The 19,417-nt window shown below is 43.7% G+C and overlaps 1 protein-coding gene across 4 annotated transcripts in view; it reads left to right on the top strand.

Moving 5' to 3' along the window:
• Positions 1-19,417, top strand: part of fbln2 (fibulin 2) — a 53,246-nt gene that overhangs the window by 17,271 nt on the left and 16,558 nt on the right. For 3 of the 4 annotated variants that reach the window (XM_080000394.1, XM_080000392.1, XM_080000395.1), the window contains exons 3-7: positions 13,121-13,250; positions 14,355-14,484; positions 15,240-15,429; positions 18,449-18,688; positions 19,258-19,407. In XM_080000394.1, coding sequence (XP_079856520.1) covers positions 13,121-13,250; positions 14,355-14,484; positions 15,240-15,429; positions 18,449-18,688; positions 19,258-19,407 — 840 coding nt within the window. Of the gene's footprint in view, positions 1-13,120; positions 13,251-14,354; positions 14,485-15,239; positions 15,430-18,442; positions 18,689-19,257; positions 19,408-19,417 lie in introns of all 4 variants that reach the window. The other variant, XM_080000393.1, reaches the window with a different exon arrangement.

Here is a 19,417-nt window from a genome sequence, read left to right as displayed (position 1 = left end):
TTCTATTGGTGTTTGTTTTTGTCACATATGGACAAAGTACAGATGGGGCAAGATTTTTCACACATTTAACAATCATTTTAATAAAAGAGAACTTGATAAAGCTGCCATAACTGTGCAACTTGCACTTTTTTCTGAGTTATACAGTGGTGCCCTTTCATTTATTTTTGATCCATTATTTTCAGTGCTTGTTTGTATAATGATGTAATGGGTTTGACAGTTGACTGTGAAGCCTGGCTCCATACAGGAACACAATAGGATAGGTGTGAAAATATCATGGCATGCATGAACAGTTGAGCTGCTTTGAGAGGTATGTAATGTCTTATCATTCTGAAACGGTTCAGATTTGTCTTCACGGTCTTGCATAGCTTTTCAACGTGTTTACCAAATTTGAGTTTGGAGTCCAAAATGACACCTAGGAATTTAAAATCACTGACTTCCTGTGTTTCCTCTTGATCTTTTTTAATTGTAAGCTTATCTTTTGCTTTCCTTCTCATGGAAAAACGCATTGACACAGTCTATTTAAGATTCAAGGTTAGATGATTGTTTTTGAGCCATTAGGAGACATCCTCCATTTCATTTGTTAATATCTCTGCTGCTACACAAGGTGTTTTAGCTGATACATAAATGATCGTGTCATCCGCGTACATCTGACAACCAGCTATTTTACAGCATGTTGGTAAATCATTCATGTATAAGCTAAAGAGCAGAGGCCCCAAGATCGAGCCTTGTGGCATGCCCATCCTGGATCGCTGGGGGATTGAATGTTCTGCATTGATTTTAACGCGTTGCTCTCTACATTGGAGGTATGATGCAAACCAGCCGGTTGCTTGCTCAGAAAAGTTAAAGATGCTAAGTTTGTTCAGAAGTACTTCATGGTTCAATGTGTCAAAAGCCTTTTTAAGGTCTATAAACACAACTTCCACTACATTATGGAAGCTGTGTTTATAGACCTTATGTTTCTTGATGTTTTAAGTGAGATAGCAGTTGGCCATTTCCGTTGAGTAACCTGGCCTAGATCTGAATCGTTTAGGATAAATAAGTTCATTGCTTTCAAGGTGATTAACCAGTTGTTCTGCAATAATTTTTTCCAAGACCTTTGAGAGAACCGGTAGAATAGAAATTGGTCTATAGCTGCCTGATGGTCTGGTGTTCTAGCCTTAAAAATTGGCGTCATGACCGCTGCTTTCCAGCTTTGTGTGAATTCACCAGTTCCGATGGTGAGGTTTATCAAATGTGTTATAGGTTTGATCAGGGTGGAGCTGTGTATTTTGATAAGCCCAGTATCCAACCCAAACAGATCCTTTGCCTTTGAATTACTTGGTTTGTTGATGATTTGACCTACTTTCTCTTGGTCAACCTCCTTAAATATATTAAGGAGGCAACTTTTCTATACTATAGAAAAATTGTGATGAGTCTGTCATATTAACCCGTGATGGTTTTACTGGTTTAACATTTTCAGCAATCTCCTCCACTGATTAAATGAAGTATTTAGTCAGTTAATTTGCAACTTATATACTGTCAGTGCTAATCAGTCCATTTACTTCCAGCTCTGTTATTGATTTTTGTTGACTGGGCTTAAGTTTGGTAAGACTATTTAGGTGTTTCCAAAGAGAGGTGCTATTTCCTTCAGATTCCGCAATCAGTTGTGTAAAATATGTAGCTTTTGCCTTGCGCAGTTCCCTAACTACCCTATGGAGGTCATTCATTGGACATCTCTCAAATAATAATCATTTATTCAGAATGGGCGTGTCAGGTCTTGACACTGGAGCAGAATTGAGCAATGGTAGAATTAAATAGTCCAAAAAATATACCAGTACCAAGACCATGCTATTTGGATGTATTGTGGTTTCTGTGGCCCGTTTTGTGAAGTGCAGTTCTTAGTCGGGCTGAATGATTAATTGAATTCAAACCGACATCGCAATTTAATAGAACACAGTTTTCAAATCGCAAAGGCTGCGATTAAAAAAAAAAGTGGGGTTTTTTTATTACACAATTTTACCCAGTGATACTCAACCCACGGCTTGCGAGCCGTATGCGGCTTTTTTATGAATAGTTCAAGATTCAAGATTCAAGAGGTTATTTGTCACATACATATACATACGGTCATACATATATGCAGTGAAATGTCATGACACCCGGTGATTACGCACAATAAGCTCTATAAGCTCTGAAAATACAAAGAATACAAAAATGTGCGTAATTGGCATGAGGCGCTCGTGCAGGCGTCCACAAGGGGCGGCACCACAATTGCGATTCTGGGTTCTATAATTTTATAATAGAATTAATTGTCTGTTTTATGTAGTTGCAGCTCTTTAAAGTGTTATTCAAAATGTAATAAAAAAAACTCTTAAAGGGTTTTTCAATACATTTGGTCTGAGACATTGTCTGTAGTATTCAAAACTGAATGTGCCATTAGACACATCAACCTATGACGGCTTGGAGAGAGAGCGCATCTATAGAGATCGGTTTCCAGGTAGTGATCAATGATCTGTTAACTGAGTGATCAATGGCTGATCACCTGGTTTCCACTGGCAATTTTATTATTCATTATTTGTATTTCATTATATTATTACCGTATATCAGTCATAACATGGAGCCACAACTTATCACCGGACTGAACGCGCCACGGACGGCTCTTCACACTCAAGCACCACAACAGCCTCCATGCAATTAATAAATAGGAAAAAACAACTTTTATAACAATCCACGGTTTTTATGTAAGCCATTTAACTTAATTTAAGTGCGATATTCCAGAGAACTCTGCATCTACCGCAGCAGCCGCTGCAGCACAAAAACCTGGCAGAGTTGGCTCAGCGTTCTCTATCTAACTTCCGCTTTACCGTTTCCCATAATCATAATACTTGTGGTTGCAATGGTAATAAAAACATGGTAATAATAATATAGTAATGGTAATAATAATAAATTGCTATTATTGCATACATCATGCTTTTCATTTCTTTATAAGATATTACTAGTAGCCTTGTTTTAAACTTAATGGTTTGCAGGAGGAAAGGGACGTTTCTAAAATTAATTAATTAATTAACTAATTAATTAATTCATTCATTCATTCATTAATAATTAAAATAATTAATGTGGCTCTTGCGAAAATATTTCTTGTTAATGTGGTTCCTGATCTGGGAAAGGTTGAGTACCACTACTATGGAATGATTTATCACTTGTGTTTAGCGAATAATACAGAAGATAAGGAAAAAAAATTGCATACTAAATCGCAATCATAATATTGGTCGAAAAAACCCCGAATTAGATTATTTTCCCAAATGCTTCAGCCCTAGTTCTTAGATAAGCTTACTCTGTGTAATGTAATGTAGTATGATGTTTTCATCTCATGTCCACAATATTTCCTCAGATGCAGGCAGGGTTTTGAGCGTCTCGTTGCCGCCGACATGTTTCTTAGGAGTTCAGAATGTATCCTTGGCTCATGCCTTTCATTGGGTAACATTCAAACAGAAAGGAAATAGCTCGGCTGGGGTTTCCTGACAGACGACAGAGGCGGGTTTGAAAGGAGGAAACGTTCATTGTTGCCTCGGCTCGAGGCCAACTCCATTTCTGTTTCAATCTGTTTCCAGGCTCTCTGTGTCTCAGATGTCATCCAAACAGCTCGTGCCATTCCTAACGGAAAGGTTCGAACTGACGCCCGTGGTATTTGGCGTGATACAGTATGACTGACCGGGGAAACCCTCCAGTGCAATGACGTCAGTTCTCTGTAAAAGAAAAGATAGGTTAGAAGAGGGATGACGTCCATTAGACATGCCACTGGTCCGACTTCAACGCTACAATTGCAAAAAATCATACAAAAATTAACTTCGGATGAGCGTTCCGCTCAAAGCAACCTTTCAGAATAGCACACCTTTCATGACATTTGCCCTGTGACAGCTAACTGTCCAGCTAACTGTCCAGCTAACTGTCCATCTAACTGTCCACCAAACTGTCCAGCTAACTGTCCAGGTAACTGTCCAGCAAACTGTCCAACTAACTGACCATCTAACTCTCCAGGGAACTGTCCTACTAACTCTCCAGGGAACTGTCCTACTAACTGAACATCTAACTGTCCAGCAAACTGTCCAACTAACTGTCCAACTAACTGATCATCTAACTCTGCAGTGAACTGTCCTACTAACTGACCATCTAACTGTCCAGCTAACTGTTCATCAAACTGTCCAACTAACTGTCCACCTAACTGTCCATCTAACTGTCTTTCTAACCGTCCAATTAACTGTCCAACTAATTGTCCAACTAACTGTCCATCAATCTGCCTAACTAACTGTCCAACTAACTGTCCATCAAACTGTCCAACTAACTTTCCATCTAACTGTCCATTTAACTGTCCATCAAACTGTCCAACTAGCTGTCCATCAAACTGTCCATCTAACTGTCCATCAAACTGTCCACTAACTGTCCATCAAACTGTCCAACTAACTGTCCAACTAACTGTCCATCTAACTGTCCATTTAACTGTCCATCTAACTGTCCATATAACTGTCCATATAACTGTCTATCTAACTGTCCATCAAACGGTCCATCAAACGGTCCAACTAACTGTCCATCAAATTGTCCATCTAACTGTCCATCTAACTGTCATCTAAGTGTTCATATAACTGTCCATATAACTGTCTATCTAACTGTCCATCAAACGGTCCATCAAATTGTCCAACTAACTTTCCATCAAACTGTCCAACTAACTGTCCATCTAACTGTCCACCTTAATGTCCACCTTACTGTCCAACTAACTGTCCAACTGTCCATCAAACTGTCCAACTAACTTTCCAACTAACTGTCCATCTAACGGTCCATTTAACTGTCCATTTAACTGTCCATCTAACCGTCCATCTAACTGTCCATCTAACTGTCCAACTAACTCTCTATCTAACTGTCCATCAAACGGTCCATCAAATGGTCCAACTAACTTTCCATCTAACTGATATCTAACGGTCCATCAAACTCTCCATCAAACTGTCCATCCCACTGTCCATCTAACTGTCCAGCTAACTGTCCATCTAACTGTCCCACTTACTGTCCAACTAACTGTCCATCAAACTGTCCATCAAACTGTCCAGCTAACTGTCCATCTAACTGTCCATCTAACTGTCCATCTTACTCTCCAACTAACTCTCTAACTAACTGTCCAACTAACTGTCCAACTAACTGTCCAGCTAAGTGTCCAGCCAAGTGTCAAGCTAACCGTCCAGCTTACTTTCCATCTGTCATCTAACTGTCCATCTAACTGTCCTGTTAACGAGCCATCTAACTCTCCAACTAACTCTCCAACTAACTGTCCGTCAAACTGTCCGTCAAACTGTCCGTCAAACTGTTCTTCAAACTGTCCTTCAAACTGTCCAACCAATTGTCCAGCTAACTGTCGAATCTAACTGTCCAGCTTACTGTCCTGCTAACTGTCCCACTAAATGTCCATCAAACTGTCCAACTAACTGTCCATCTAACTGTCCATCAAACTGTCCATCAAATTGTCCACCTAACTGTCCACCTAACTGTCCAACTAATTGTCCAACTAACTGTCCAACTAACTGTCCACCTAACTCTCCAACTAACTGTCCAACTAACTGTCCAGCTAAGTGTCCATCTAACTGTCAAGCTAACTGTCCATCTAACTGTCCAGCTAAGTGTCCATCTAACTGTCCAACTAACTGTCCATCAAACTTTCCAGCTAAGTGTCCAGCTAACTGTCCAGCTAACTTTGCAACTTTGCAACAATTAACTTGTTTAAAATCAATTATATTACACAGCTTTATGGAATATCCATTCAGATTGGTCAATAGCAGAAATCAGCAGTCACTTATTTCTGCATAATGACCTCTGTTAATCATGACTGCTGCCATGGGCAACCATTTCTCCACCTCTCCAACCATTTCTCCGATTCACATCCCTCGTATCACTCCGCCTACATGCTAATGCTAAGGTAAGCTAGTGGCGACGCTACGGGATCTAACTTATAAAGGAAGGATTCTGTCTGTCCAATCTCTGTCTGTATGTATGTCCTTCGATTATCTCGACAGCTGTTCATCTGATCTACTTCACATTTCGGGGGTGTATTGCTTGTGATCCAAGGACGTGCATTGCCGAATATGCTACAATTTGTTAATATTACACGGGACACGTGTAATATTAACAAACTTTCAATAAACCGCGAACAGCGAACCAGCAGGGGCTTCCTGTGAGAAACAGCGAGCCAGCAGGGGCCGGGGCTTCCTGTGAACGCAATTGGCCCGTTCCGAACAGGCGTGTTTGGTACAGGCATGCGGCACGTGTAAAATTAATAAACTTTCAATAAACAGCAACCCAGCGGGGGGCGGAGCTTCCCGTGAGAGCAATCGGCTCTTTCGAAACAGCCATGTTTTGAACGGGCACTGCACTAGTAACTACAATAGAGTTGAAGAGATGATTGGGGATATGTCAAATTTCACATTAATAACAGTAAATAGGTAAGTTATATGTAGGGAAAAAGTTTTTTGTAGGGTTAACAGTCGGCTACGTTGTTGCAGTTCTGACTGTTGTTCTTGTGGACAATTTCTCATAGTGGAAGCTCTAAAACCAGGCATAGTAGTTACAAATAATTTCAAATTAATATTCCGTTACATTATCCCTTGCATATTGTCTTATGTGTTTTAAAGAGATGGCCGACACTTAACAGCTTGACTCCTACTTGATGCCTACATGACACAACGTTGACATCTGGCCTGATATGGTTAAATGATGCTTCTGTTTACGTCTTGGAACATGAACAAATATACAGTATGTCCAACCACACCTCTTGAATTTAATATGACTCATTAGTACTGATATTATTCCAACAAATCACCAGCCAGAATCTATCAGAATTTGCCAATTCTTACTGTTATTAGGTGTCACTTTTCGAAGCATCTTCCTGGCCAATCCACCGTCTGCGATCGAAGCACTTTGTAATTCAGTCCCAGTCTGGGTTGTGTATTTGTTTAGGAAGCACATTGATGAATGGCCGTCATTAGACTTTTTTAAGAGCAAGAAATGCTTCCCGGCATTCCAGAACAGCGGAAAGCATCCTCACATTGTTCTAAGCCATTAACCACTCTGGCTGGCTTTCTGTTGTGATTTCGTAAAAATATCATCACTCCTCGAATGCGATGAGAGCCTGGTCTATCCAGCCATACACGCTCCCAAACGTAAATAAACATGACCGAAAGAGGACCAGCCATTGGAAACATCAGCATTTTTTTAACACCTGTTTAAACGGGAGAAGGAGGGCTAACTGCTTGACTGTCTGTGTACCATGGCCAGCCGCATTACTCCAAAGATCACAATGACTGCAAATTGATTATTTGCGTGGCGTGTGGCAGCTGGCGTCTGGCGTCTGGTTGCCCTTTTCGGGGCGGTGCAGATGTTTGCCGGTGCGCCGTGAGACAGGTCCACCTTCCGCCAGACAGAGTAATGATGGCAGCACCACATGAGACCTAATCAGTCCAGACAAACCCCCGGTGGGAGCTACTTAAGCAGATTCATGAGAATCTTTTTTTCTATTTTTGAGGGTCTTATTTTTGGCGTATCTGCTGGATAACAGGCCTGACCTCTGCGCTTTCTTATCTGCGGTCTTTTTCTGACCAAGAGACCAATAAACCCTGCGCTGACCCCTCGTGCCAATAGGTTATTGACAAAAGTCTGGTTTAGGAGCCATAAATACCCCCTGCCCTCCCTTGCTTTCATTGTTCCTTACAGTAATTAGTAGGCTTCTCCACATTGTTAAGCTGCCTCTGACCCTCCGGTCCAACCTCGTGTTTGGCCTTTGGCAAGCGCCTCGGGACATACTTCACATAGCAGCCAGGAAATTACAGCACGTGAAAGGGGGAAGTACAGCAACATGTACGGTGGCCAGTTTAAACGACAGCCGACCATTCGATGCTGTTTGAAACCAGATTACACAGAGAAACTATGAAATTATTTCTGTGAAGGATGCCTTGCTGTTTTTGAGTCGGTCTGCCACCGCGTTGGGACCGAGTCAAGGGGGAACTCCTACCGGAGAAAAACGTTGTCAGTCACCGTCTCCCAGGTTCCACAAAGTATCTCGTAGATTCCCCCCAGGGCTCGCACAGTAAAGCGCCGATGTCAACTGGACCAAATGGCACTTTGGCGAGGATTAAAGCGTACTTCTGAATGGGAAGTTCACTGAGGAACATACAGTATATTTCACAACGTAATGTCGCACTCTGGTCTGTTGTTTTGCTCTCATTTTCAAGTGTCTCCTCCCGCCCCTTTTTTCGGAAGAGAGTGCTTATAAATTATCCACAAAGAGCTGCAGACGGGCCCCTGCTTACAACTATTGTCTACTGAACATTAAAAGGAACCAGTATCAACTGGGATAAATCTGAATGCGGAATGTGAAATAAAAGATCAAAGAAATAATGGAGAGAGAGAGAGAGAGAGAGAGAGAGAGAGAGAGAGAGAGATCCGCATGGAAACCTGAAGGAAGAAACATCCTAGGCCCAGATTCCCGATGTTTGCTTGCTCTTTTATCTGAACGTACACCGTACTGGATTAGCATAGTTTAGTCTTTGAGTCGTCCTAACTTGTAAAGGATTGATAATGCACTGTTCATTTCCGCCCAAACATGCGGAGGGAAATGAGCCATTTTGTTTACCGCCGCCTTCGTTCAAACAATGCCCTCGCAAGGTGATTTTTTTTTGAGAAAGAGCTTAAATATTTGAACTGTTTGAATTGAATTGTATTTTACAAAAAAAACCCATCTATAATAGAGAAACCTCACAAAAAATGTAGTGTTGATCTAAGTTAAAAGTTTGTTTTTCTGGCTATGAAGTCAGTGCTATTACTTAGCCTGGGGCATGATAATATCACTTCTGAGGGAGCTTGATTAGAAAACAATTTTTTATTTGATGTGACGCTTTACATTACCATTTTATCAATCAGCCATCAATCAGATTCTTCAATAGAGACATTATCCATTTCGAAAGCTGACATCATGATATATATACCAATATTATGTGAAACTCCCTGTTATTGAAGGTTACGCTGTAAAACCTGCAGACACTAGATAATCTGCAGAAATTATCTTTATTAAAAAGAAATGAAGCGTGGCCTGTGGAGCTACAGTAGTTCGGGCAGATGACTTGACGGCGGCGCCATACGCTTTCAAGCCCCTAATGGGTTGACTTATCTCAGCATCTCAGCATAATATGGTGGCAATGACCTTGAATCTCCCATTCAAGATCATTCAAGAGCCAACATAGGAATACTGCTGGAGCATATTTCAATGCTCCTGAATTCCTATCGTGGCTCTGACCTCACTGGAAGTGATGTCAAGTAATGTCAAGTAAAATAATTCAACAAGTATTTAGAAGAGTTGTCCATCATTCCACTTTGGTATCTTCATCAGGTCAAATGAGAACCAATGCTAAATTGTCCACACACAGACGTATCCTCCCCCCCATCAGACCTCCATAAAATGCGTAGCCACCAGGTTGCCGTTATTCCCAATCATCGTCATGATAATAATTTGCCCAGCCACTGTCACTATCTTAAACATTGTTCAAGTCAAAAGTGTAACAGAACAGAAGCTGTTTGCAGCCTCTGCTGCTTGGCGCCATGCCTTGTGGTCACCTGTGCAAACGCTCTGTGTGATTACGCACATTTTAGTACTTTTTTTCATTTCATTTTACATCAATACGTCCATCAAAAACTCATCAGCAGTGATCTACCACCGTGATGCACTCATGGATAGAAAAAATTCCTTGAAAAAACAACTTTGGGACATTTTATCCGCTGATCCAGAGTGGCCGCAGAGATTCTACGCACCAACACGATCAACAAGGACAATAACATCAATGTTCCATGGAGAAAACACAGTGGTAAGTGAGGCGGCATTTGGATCAGTATGAGGACGCAACCTTACCGTCCACCTCTGCCCGGCATCCTTCTTGCCAATGTCCAGTCCGTAGAAAAAACAAGATGGATGACCTCTGGGTAATGATAACATTCCAAAGGGATATAAAAAACTGTTGTGTCCTCTGCCTGACATAGACATGGCTGAACCCTCTGTTGCTGGATCAAGCTATAAGTCCAGCCGATGCCTTCTCCCAGTGTTCCGTGCCGATGGTTTGGGGGAGTTGGGGAAATCAAGAGGTGAAGGCATTTGTCTCATGACTAACAACACCTGGTGTAAACCCAACAACATCAAGACTCTCTGCCCCTTCTACTCGTCTTACCTGGAACAGCTGACCAACTCGTGCCGTCCATTCTACCTCCCCCGGTATTCAGGACGGTCATCATCACAGCCATTTATATTCCTCCGCACAGCACAATCGGGCCTACGTATATTATATGTTGTGTGGACTTCTTAACAAACAACCTGACGTGGCTGTGGTGGTGACTGGGGACTTAAACAGGGCGAACCTTAAAAAGGTTCTGCCTAATTTCCATCAACACATCACGTGTGCCACCAGGGTAGAGAGAAATTTGGACCACTGCTACACACCGTACAAGAACAGACACAAAACAGTCTTGCTCCCTGCTTTCGGGAAATCGGACCATGGCGCCATCTCATTGCTTCCTGTTTACAAGGCGTGCATCGTACATGGAAAGGTAATGATGAGCAACGTAAAGCGGTGGTCGGGCGGGGGCGGGGAAGCACATGTCCAGCTCCCTCACTCTAAACAAAGGATCCCCCCAGGGCTGTGTTCTCAGCCCCCTACTGTACTCCCTGTACACACATGACTGTGTGGCCAGGTCCAGCTCCAACACCATCATCAAGTTTGCTGACGACACCATTGTAGTGGGCCTGTTCACTGACGATGATGAGAAAGCCTACTGTGAGGAGGTGGCTGACCTGTCACTCTGGTGCCAGGACAACAGCCTCTTCCTGAACTTCAGCAAAACAAAGGAGCTGATTGTGGACTTTAGGAGAGGATCACAACCGAGGACCCATGTGCCAACGGTGATTAATGGGACTTCTGTTGACAGGTTGAGCAGCTTCAAGTACCTGGGAGTCCACATCACAGAGGACTTAACATGGACTTTACAAACAGACACTCCGAAAAAGGTGAGGCACCGTCTTTACCACCTCAGGCAGCTGAAGAAATTCAGGGTCTTGGTGAGGATCAACAAGTCTTTCTACTGTGGAGCAGTGGAGAGCATCCTGACAGGCAACATCACTGCCTGGTTTAGGAACTGCACTGTTCAGGACAGGCGGGTGGTGCGTTCAGCTGAACGTACCACTGGAACTACCCTTCCCTCCCTGCAGGACTTATACACCAGGAGGTGTAGTAGCAGAGCCCGCAGGATCATGAAGGATCCTCATCACCCCAACAACACACTGTTCCAGCTGCTGTGGTCGGGCAGGCGCCTCCACAGTCACACAGCGAGGACAGAGAGACTGAGACAGAGTTTCTTTCCGCAAGCCAAAAGGACAGACGGGCAATGCTAAACTCACAAGGGGCCCTCACTAAGACACACACATAGGCCCCACTGCCTAACTGTACTCTAAGTTGCATACTGTAACTGTATGGCTGTTCTCTTTGGTGTTACTGTGTTGCTGTGCCGTACTGTTGTATATTGTACTGTATATCTCAACACACACTACTTCTCTTTACTGCACATAACTGAATATACATAAGTCTTCCTCTTATTTCTGTTTTGTATTACCATTCAGTATATTACCTTTTTACTCTTATTTTATTCTATTTACTAACTGAATTACGTTTTAGGAATCAGTAAGTTCAGCTAGCTTAGTTAGTTCGTTAATTAGTTAGCTATTGTGTCAGTTAGTACTTATTGTGCATAATCTCCAGGTGCGATGCAATGACATTTCACTGCATATAGAGTATGTATGCTTGTATTTATATGTAAATGTATGTGTGATAAGTAAAAATCGTGTGTCTTGAATCTTGAATAACGGGACAGAAGCTGTTTGCAAGTTGTCATTTCAAAACGCATTGACACGAGGAAAAAAAGTTTGGGCTGTTTTTTTTTTTCATCTTTTTTTAGTCACGTGTGTGTGTGCGTGCGCACATGTGGCACGGGACACGTCGGGTTACAGTGGGGGAGACGATGGGGAGCAAAGCGTAAAGCAGGGTGGGCTCAGCGTTGCCAGGCAGCAGCAGCAGGTGGCCGGTCGCGCTGAGCCGCCGCACTCAGCAGTCAGCCTCACTGGTACTGATTCGACAGCAGGGGTGTGTTTGTGTGTCTGGGGTTCATGCGCCGTGTGTGTGTGGGTGTGTGTGTGTGTGTGTGTGTGTGTGTGTGTGTCTGTGTGTGTGTATTGAGGATGGGGGGTGGGGGGGGGTTGACTATGGGGTGCGTGTAGTCCCAAAATAACGTCAGCAACGCCTTTAAATCAGCAATAATTCAAACAAACCATTTTGCTGGCTTATAGAAGAAAAAACAGCAGCAATTTGAGGTTTTGGGGAAATGTGAAATGCATTCATTTAATTATCTTATATAATGGATTCTCGGTTTCACACTGTTTTAGTCTGCTTTCCTTCCATCAGCTGATTGCATTGAATTGATTCCTTTTTGTCATCCGCCCTGCAAAGAGCGCGAGAAAATGGAGATGGGCTTGAATACGAGCAATTATGAGATTGAATTTAATGTGAGTGGGACACTTTAAAAATGACAACCAATTAAATTTCCAGCGCAGCTCACAGGTCTTTCTAGATCCAGCTTTATTACCAATTCAACACTAGATCCATTGTGATTTATAAGCGGCTTCACAAAAACACACTATTTCAGCTCTTGTTAATATTACTCGGTCACTCTTTGGTCCAATACAGAAGACGGTAGCTTTTATTGTGAAAAATGAACTGTAAATTGTATTCTAATACAGAGTGGAATACCTCACAACATTAATATATGAGATGTCATGTGATATATTTCAGACGTGGTTCCAAGGATGAAAACAGTCTCCTGCTCTTTTCTCCTCAGCTGTCAGAACCATAAAAAGTGGCCTTGGAGGCCAGGGCTAGTCTGCCATATGTGTCGGCTGGCGGCTTGTGTGGAGAGCCAGGCTGACTGATGAACGCTGTCGGATTTACAGTAGAGCTCTTTTTCCTTTCCGTAAACCTTTCAAGCCGGTATATGAATAGCTGTATGTCTCCGGCTGCAGGGCCCTCGCCGGGCGTTGCCTCTGAAGAGATGGTGGAAAACTGCTGTGTGCTCGGCCAAAGGTGGGCCGCCGAGAACCAGCACTGTTACAGCATGCCACTCCTCAGCGACAACCAACACTCAGTATGCAGGTAAGATATCACCACACAAGCAGCATAACCAGCATAACCAACATAAACAACATGACCAACATAACCAATCTGACCACTAAAACCAACGTAACCAGGATCACCAGTATAACCAGGATAACAAACATGACCAACCTGAAAAACATAACCAATCTGGCACTAAAACCAAGATGACCGGCATACAGACATGGATTCATGCACAGGCCAGCCTAGGGACCCCACATGTGCAAGGGCCCTGGATTGGGGAAAAAAAAGAGAAAAAAAAAAAATCTTGACCCCTATTGGACCATAAGGAACATAAAAAAAAAAAATTAAAGAGCTGATTGGGTAGATATGTGGCCCATCTGATGTGGCCACCTTCCACTCAGAGAGACAGACAGAGAGAGATAGAAATGGAGGGAGGGGGGGAGAGGGAGTGAGCGACTTTCTCTTCTATTTTCTTTCTACTTTTGTTTTGTCGTTCCCTTTCAATGTAGATTATTTTGTGTTGTTTGTGATTGTTGTTCGAGCGATCAGATTCTCCGTGGAGGAGTGCGGTTTGGCGGTGGGGGAGAAGGTGGGCTTCTCCTCTGTCAAATTAGCTTCCAGAATGAGCAGCGCGGTGGTGATTTTTCTGGACAGACAGGACATCCTCAATCTGTAAAATGCATGAGGAGTAAGGGGAGGCCCCACACAAAGAGTAGCCTAGGGGCCAATGACAACCTTAATCCGCCACTGCCTACATAACCAAAATAACCACTAAAACCAACATGAGCAGCATGTGCTGTGCTGTTAATTTCTTTTTATTTATATTATTTTATTATTGTTTGTTTGCTTATTTTATTTATTTGTATTATTTTAACACTGTTATTATTAATGATATTAATTTGTAAGGGACCATGTACAATATTAACCTCAAATCTTGCCAGTTTTAAATGCAAATTTAGCTGAATCTAGTAATTTTCATCTTCAGAAAATACACACCACATGTTACACATACATATAACGTGACAGAGAATTGACACCGGTGGTATTGTGCATTTACATGACACCTTGGCTAAACAGTCCGATACGATCCAGACGTAAATGATGGCGTGTTTGCTAAAATGATGACGCTTGTCTGTTCAGCATTGCTCAACTGCAGTGCTGCTCCAGCTCCCTGAGGGAGAGCCGCTGTGTATCCGGAATGATTTCAGCCCGAGGAGGAGAGGTGTGTGAGGCGGATGCTGAGGAACCATGCGGAGATGACTCCCACCAGGCAAGACCAATTCCACGGCCGTGGGGCTGAATCATAGCAAGAAACAGAAACATTTATACGTAATGATTATTACTTAACAGGATTTGGCCTTCAGTGAAAGCTATAGCATGCTGGGGTGTGCCGAGCCACCGAGATAACAACAAAAAAAAAAAAATCCTGCTGTAAAAACAATAAAATGACAAAAGGGGCACACCAGAAGGCAACGCTGCAGTAGTGTCGATTCTTTGGCTCTATGGAAATAATCCAATGAAACCGGAGTTATCCAGGGGACAGTGGAATGTGAGCTTCCATCAACGATTCATCATTTTGTTAAGCAGTCGTTTAAATTTCATGTGTTAGGTTAGAAGTATTTCTTTTTTTCTCAAATCAAGATGGAAGGGTTTATTTTAGTTCATCAAAAAAAAAATAATTCAGAACTTTCTACTGTTACAAATTCACCTCCACTTCTAAACCTCCCTACATACTGTAGACACAAAATAAATCCAAATCCTAAAAGGTATCTATGACACTGATCTGAAGGTTTATCCTGCGTGCCTGTCAGACTGTTCAAAACAAATAACACATTATTCACAATTCCCAAGCCAAAAATGCTCAGTTTGTGAGTTAATTAATTAGCCGGCAGAAAATCCTCCCCAGCTCGCCTCTATCAGCTTTTTAAGGTTTTATTTCACGTCCACGTGGTTTACCGAAAAGCAAGTGGAGGGGGCTGTTCAGAGAAGACGATCGCAGATTTGAGATTTTTTCTGATCGGGCAGGTGTGCTGCAGCTGCTGCGCACTCGGCCTGCGGATGCGCGGCGAGGGCCGCGGCTGCGGCGGCCACCAGTACCTTGGATACCCCTGCGGACACGTCTTCCTGACCTGCTGCGAGGATGACGACGGCCAAGTCCTGCTGAAGAGGAAGGTGGAGCCCCGGCCCACCGCCCTGCCCAGGAAAGGTACTGTTAGTTGAAGAGCCACCTTCCACCGACAGGGAAGTGATTTTATGTAAAAAATAAATAAATAAATAAATAAATAAATAAATAAATAAAATCAAACATCAAAACGACAAGAAAAAAAACAAAAAACACGTGCCATGGTGACATTTCAATATCTTTCCAATTCCACCACCCACACAGGCTTCACTGACAATTGATATGAAAGTCCAACGACATGCGTTCATAGACAGAGATGGCATTCTTCATCTGCTTGTGGTCGCTAGAGCAGATATTAAAAGGCCACACCCTCCTGACCTCAACCACTCACCTCTTGTGATGTACTGGAAATGGATGCTCCTGATGCAGAGAACTACTTCTGAGGAGCTGATACGCACTTTGCCTCCACTACACATACGTTTTTACGGTTTTCTTCCTCCCCTCCTTCCTTTACATCTCTTGTTATTCTCATGTATTCATAGAGCATGCAAATCTGTAGGTCCATGTAGGTCGCATTTGAGAAAAAGTCCAATGTTGTCCGATCGTAGCTCACTGGCTAACTAGACGTCCGTTTGTCTTGTGGGTCCGCTTTCTGCCACTTTGTGCCATATTATGATCGCTTCCAGTTCAAGTTCATGTCAGCGAGGTGGAGAACAGGCCAAGTTCGATAGCTCCGCCAGAAGACAGATCCTCCAGGGCTGACGTCCACGCTGACGTTGGGTCGAAAGGTGAGAGATCTTGGCAAACCGCGGCGGATCGGGAGCAGATGGCCGCTAGGGCTTCTCAGGCCTCTTCACTCATTGTTGTCACTCCATTTCTTTCGCCAGTGATCAATGGATGGTCGAGCGGTGCAGAGGTGGGACAAATTTTGGGTTAATGCCACGACGAAAAGCGAAAACATCAAAGCGCAAATTAAGAATTATGGGCTGGGAAATAAAATGAAGAGCATCATCCCTCCCCCATGAGCCATTTCCTTCCTAAAGCAACCCGCCCGACACGTTACGTTTCACCATGTCGGCCGCTCCCTGAATTCAAGCCGCTGGTTCTCATTATGTAGGACATTTAGACTTTTGCTCTTATTTCCACACAACGCTGCGTCCCGTCTCTACAAGCTTCTCAACTGTGAGATCCAACTTGTTTCGCCTAGATCCTGTCAGCCTCCTGCTCTTCTGGCAGGGCTGGATTGGGACAAAAAATTGGCCCTGGCATTTTTGGCCCAGACAGCCCAGCAGGGGAAGGGGGGGTAAGACAGTGAGAGATTGACAAAGTCTTCCCGTTATAAATCCCTCTGATCGCGCTAAAGGCTGTGGAGCTCGGAGCCACAGCATCTGACGCAAGAAACAGAGGACGGAGGGGAGGAGCGGGGACTAGCAAAGGATGTGATTGGGCAAGCCCAGTGTCATTATAGATGAGGAACCAATGGGCCACCGTCCTTGCTTTATGGGCTGGCCATTGGACAATTTCTTTCTTACATTTGTCTTTTTTTATAAAAAATTATATTGGCCCCAAGTAGCCAGGCCCACTGGAACAGTGGTGTTACACAGTCAAAATTAAGTGGTGATCTGGTATGCCAGATTACCAGTCCACCACTGTCCCCTGGAAACAAATGATCAAAGGAGAAAAAAGATAATGACTCTACTCGAGGCCTATAATAACATTCTCCTACCATTACTATACGCTTGACATGCGGCGCATTCTGGAATGTTTTTGCGTTGTAGGGAACATCTGAACCTCTTGGATTAGATTGGGAGTGTATAAAAAAAATAGGGCCAGTGACGTCAAAACCGATGTTTGCAGGTGCTATATATCAGCAAAGGGTGTGAGGGACTTTCAGTCTTATGACTCACCACCCTTTTAATTAAATTTCGAAACATTTAATCTCCTAGGCGGCTCAAACTTTAAAGCCCAGGTAATAACTGTGATGAGTATTTACCTAAAGCTGAAGAGCCGTTGCCTTTCCCACTGTTGAATTTCCTGTATTTTTATACTTCCTCACCGGCGATACGACAGCCTTGACTAGCAAACCATGTAATGAGTGATTTGTCTAAGAACAGGAGGTGCAGTAGTTGGGTTCCTAGTAAAATGCCGTAACGAGCATTAAATGTTTTGTTTTTTTTGGCAGATCTGTGTTCTACACACAGACACCCCAACATACACAATGCACACGCACACAACATATCATTTGTGTAATTACTGTGTAATAAACTAAGTAAATTAATTTATTTTATTGTTTTGGAATTTATTATAGAGCACATTTTGTATATACAGGCAGTCCTCACTTAACAACCTACCTGTTTAACGACCGTTAAACTTACGACCAGCTCTCTGACCAGTCTGTATTGTACGCTGCGTACAATACCGAGCCGTGCTCGCTGCGTGCACTCTGCGTGCGCACGGCATCTCAGCATCAAATCGCGCATCACCCTTAATATACTGTATACATTATATACACTATATATTATCTATACTATATACATCTCATCACCGTTCTCAGTCTTGTTCCCGCAGTCTGTCAGTATTCACTACACTAGCGTTGGCAATGGCCACGCCCCCTTACAGTGAAATAACACAGGTCCTCGCTTATCAACCAATTCGCTTAACGATCTGGTCCTAGGAACGGAACTCGGTTGTTAAGTGAGTAGTGCCTGTATTATGTATTCTCTATGTATTGTGTTTTCTTTTTTAGCTTTTTAAAGTAAAATCGACAATCCCAACAGGGTCCATTAAGCACGACTAAGTGACTGTAAATGTAACACGATACCGATAGCGCTGCTGTCATAGGAGGGGTCGATGGGAGAAGCGGGAGAGGCCCAGATGTTGGAATGTCATGTGGGAGTTAGTCATTTTCACAAGGCAGTCGTGCGGCGTAGATGATATCGGCAATCTGGTTCTCTCTCTCTCTCTCTCTCTCTCTCTCTCTCTCTCTCTCTCTCTCTCTCTCTCTCTCTCTCTCTCTCTCTCTCTCTCTCTCTCTCTCTCTCTCTCTCTCTCTCTCTCTCTCTCTCTCTCTCTCTCTCTCTCTCTCTCTCTCTCTCTCTCTCTCTAGTCTCAGACAGGTTCCCCAAGGAGGCCTTCTCCATCAACAACGCGGTGGACGAGGCTACCAACACCGTTGAGGAGCAGCAGCAGCAGCAGCAGAAGGTGGAGGAAGGAGACAAGGAGGAAGTGGGCGAGTGTCACCTCTACCAGGGCCAGCTCTGCCAGCACACGTGCACCGACACGCCGGGCTCGTACCGCTGCGGCTGCCACCGGGGCTACGAGCTCCAGGGGGACGGACACTCCTGCGCTCCAGGTCAGGACGGGATCTCTACTTCTCAACCCAGCGGGTCTCATCACAATGTCGACTCCACAATCATTCATCTCATCTTCTCAAACGTTTTGGTTCATCGTCACATTTGTATGTAGTTGTTAAGCACACGCTTTGGTCCAAAGCAATTTACAAGCTTTAGCAGCGGTTCTGATAAGCACTGCACGCACACGCACACGCACACACACACACACACACACACACACACACACACACACACACACACACACACACACACACACACACACTTCGCTGCCCATCTTTGCGCCTTGTTGGAGCAGATGCCCGATTACAGGAACTAAAAATTGGCAGGTACCATGAGCGCTCGTACACAATGGAACCTCTCTACTTTGACTGTGTAACAGTTAAGTGAAATCATCTCGACAGCAGTGCCCAAGGAGGGCCTGTAGTTACGGGCCCTTTCATAAACCCAGTTTATACGTGGCTGAGGCAGTTTGCTTGTATTTTAGCAGCCGCCAGAGAGAACGGCAGCCGGTTTAACAGTGTGACAGTGTTTGCTTCACGCTTGTTTCCATGCGTTTTCACATTTCCAGTGAGTCCCGAGGAGGACAACAGAGTGACAGAGGAGGAGAAGGAGGAGCAGCGCCCAGTGTTGACCCCCATACCTGCCCTGGCTACTCCTCCAACCACCACCACCACCACCACCACCACCACCACCACAGCCCACCACGATCCTTGTGCAGGTAATACACT

Source organism: Zeus faber, assembly GCF_960531495.2.
Source record: "Zeus faber genome assembly, chromosome: 5".
NCBI classification, from domain to species: domain Eukaryota; kingdom Metazoa; phylum Chordata; class Actinopteri; order Zeiformes; family Zeidae; genus Zeus; species Zeus faber.
This window is presented reverse-complemented; position numbering and strand designations above follow the sequence as displayed.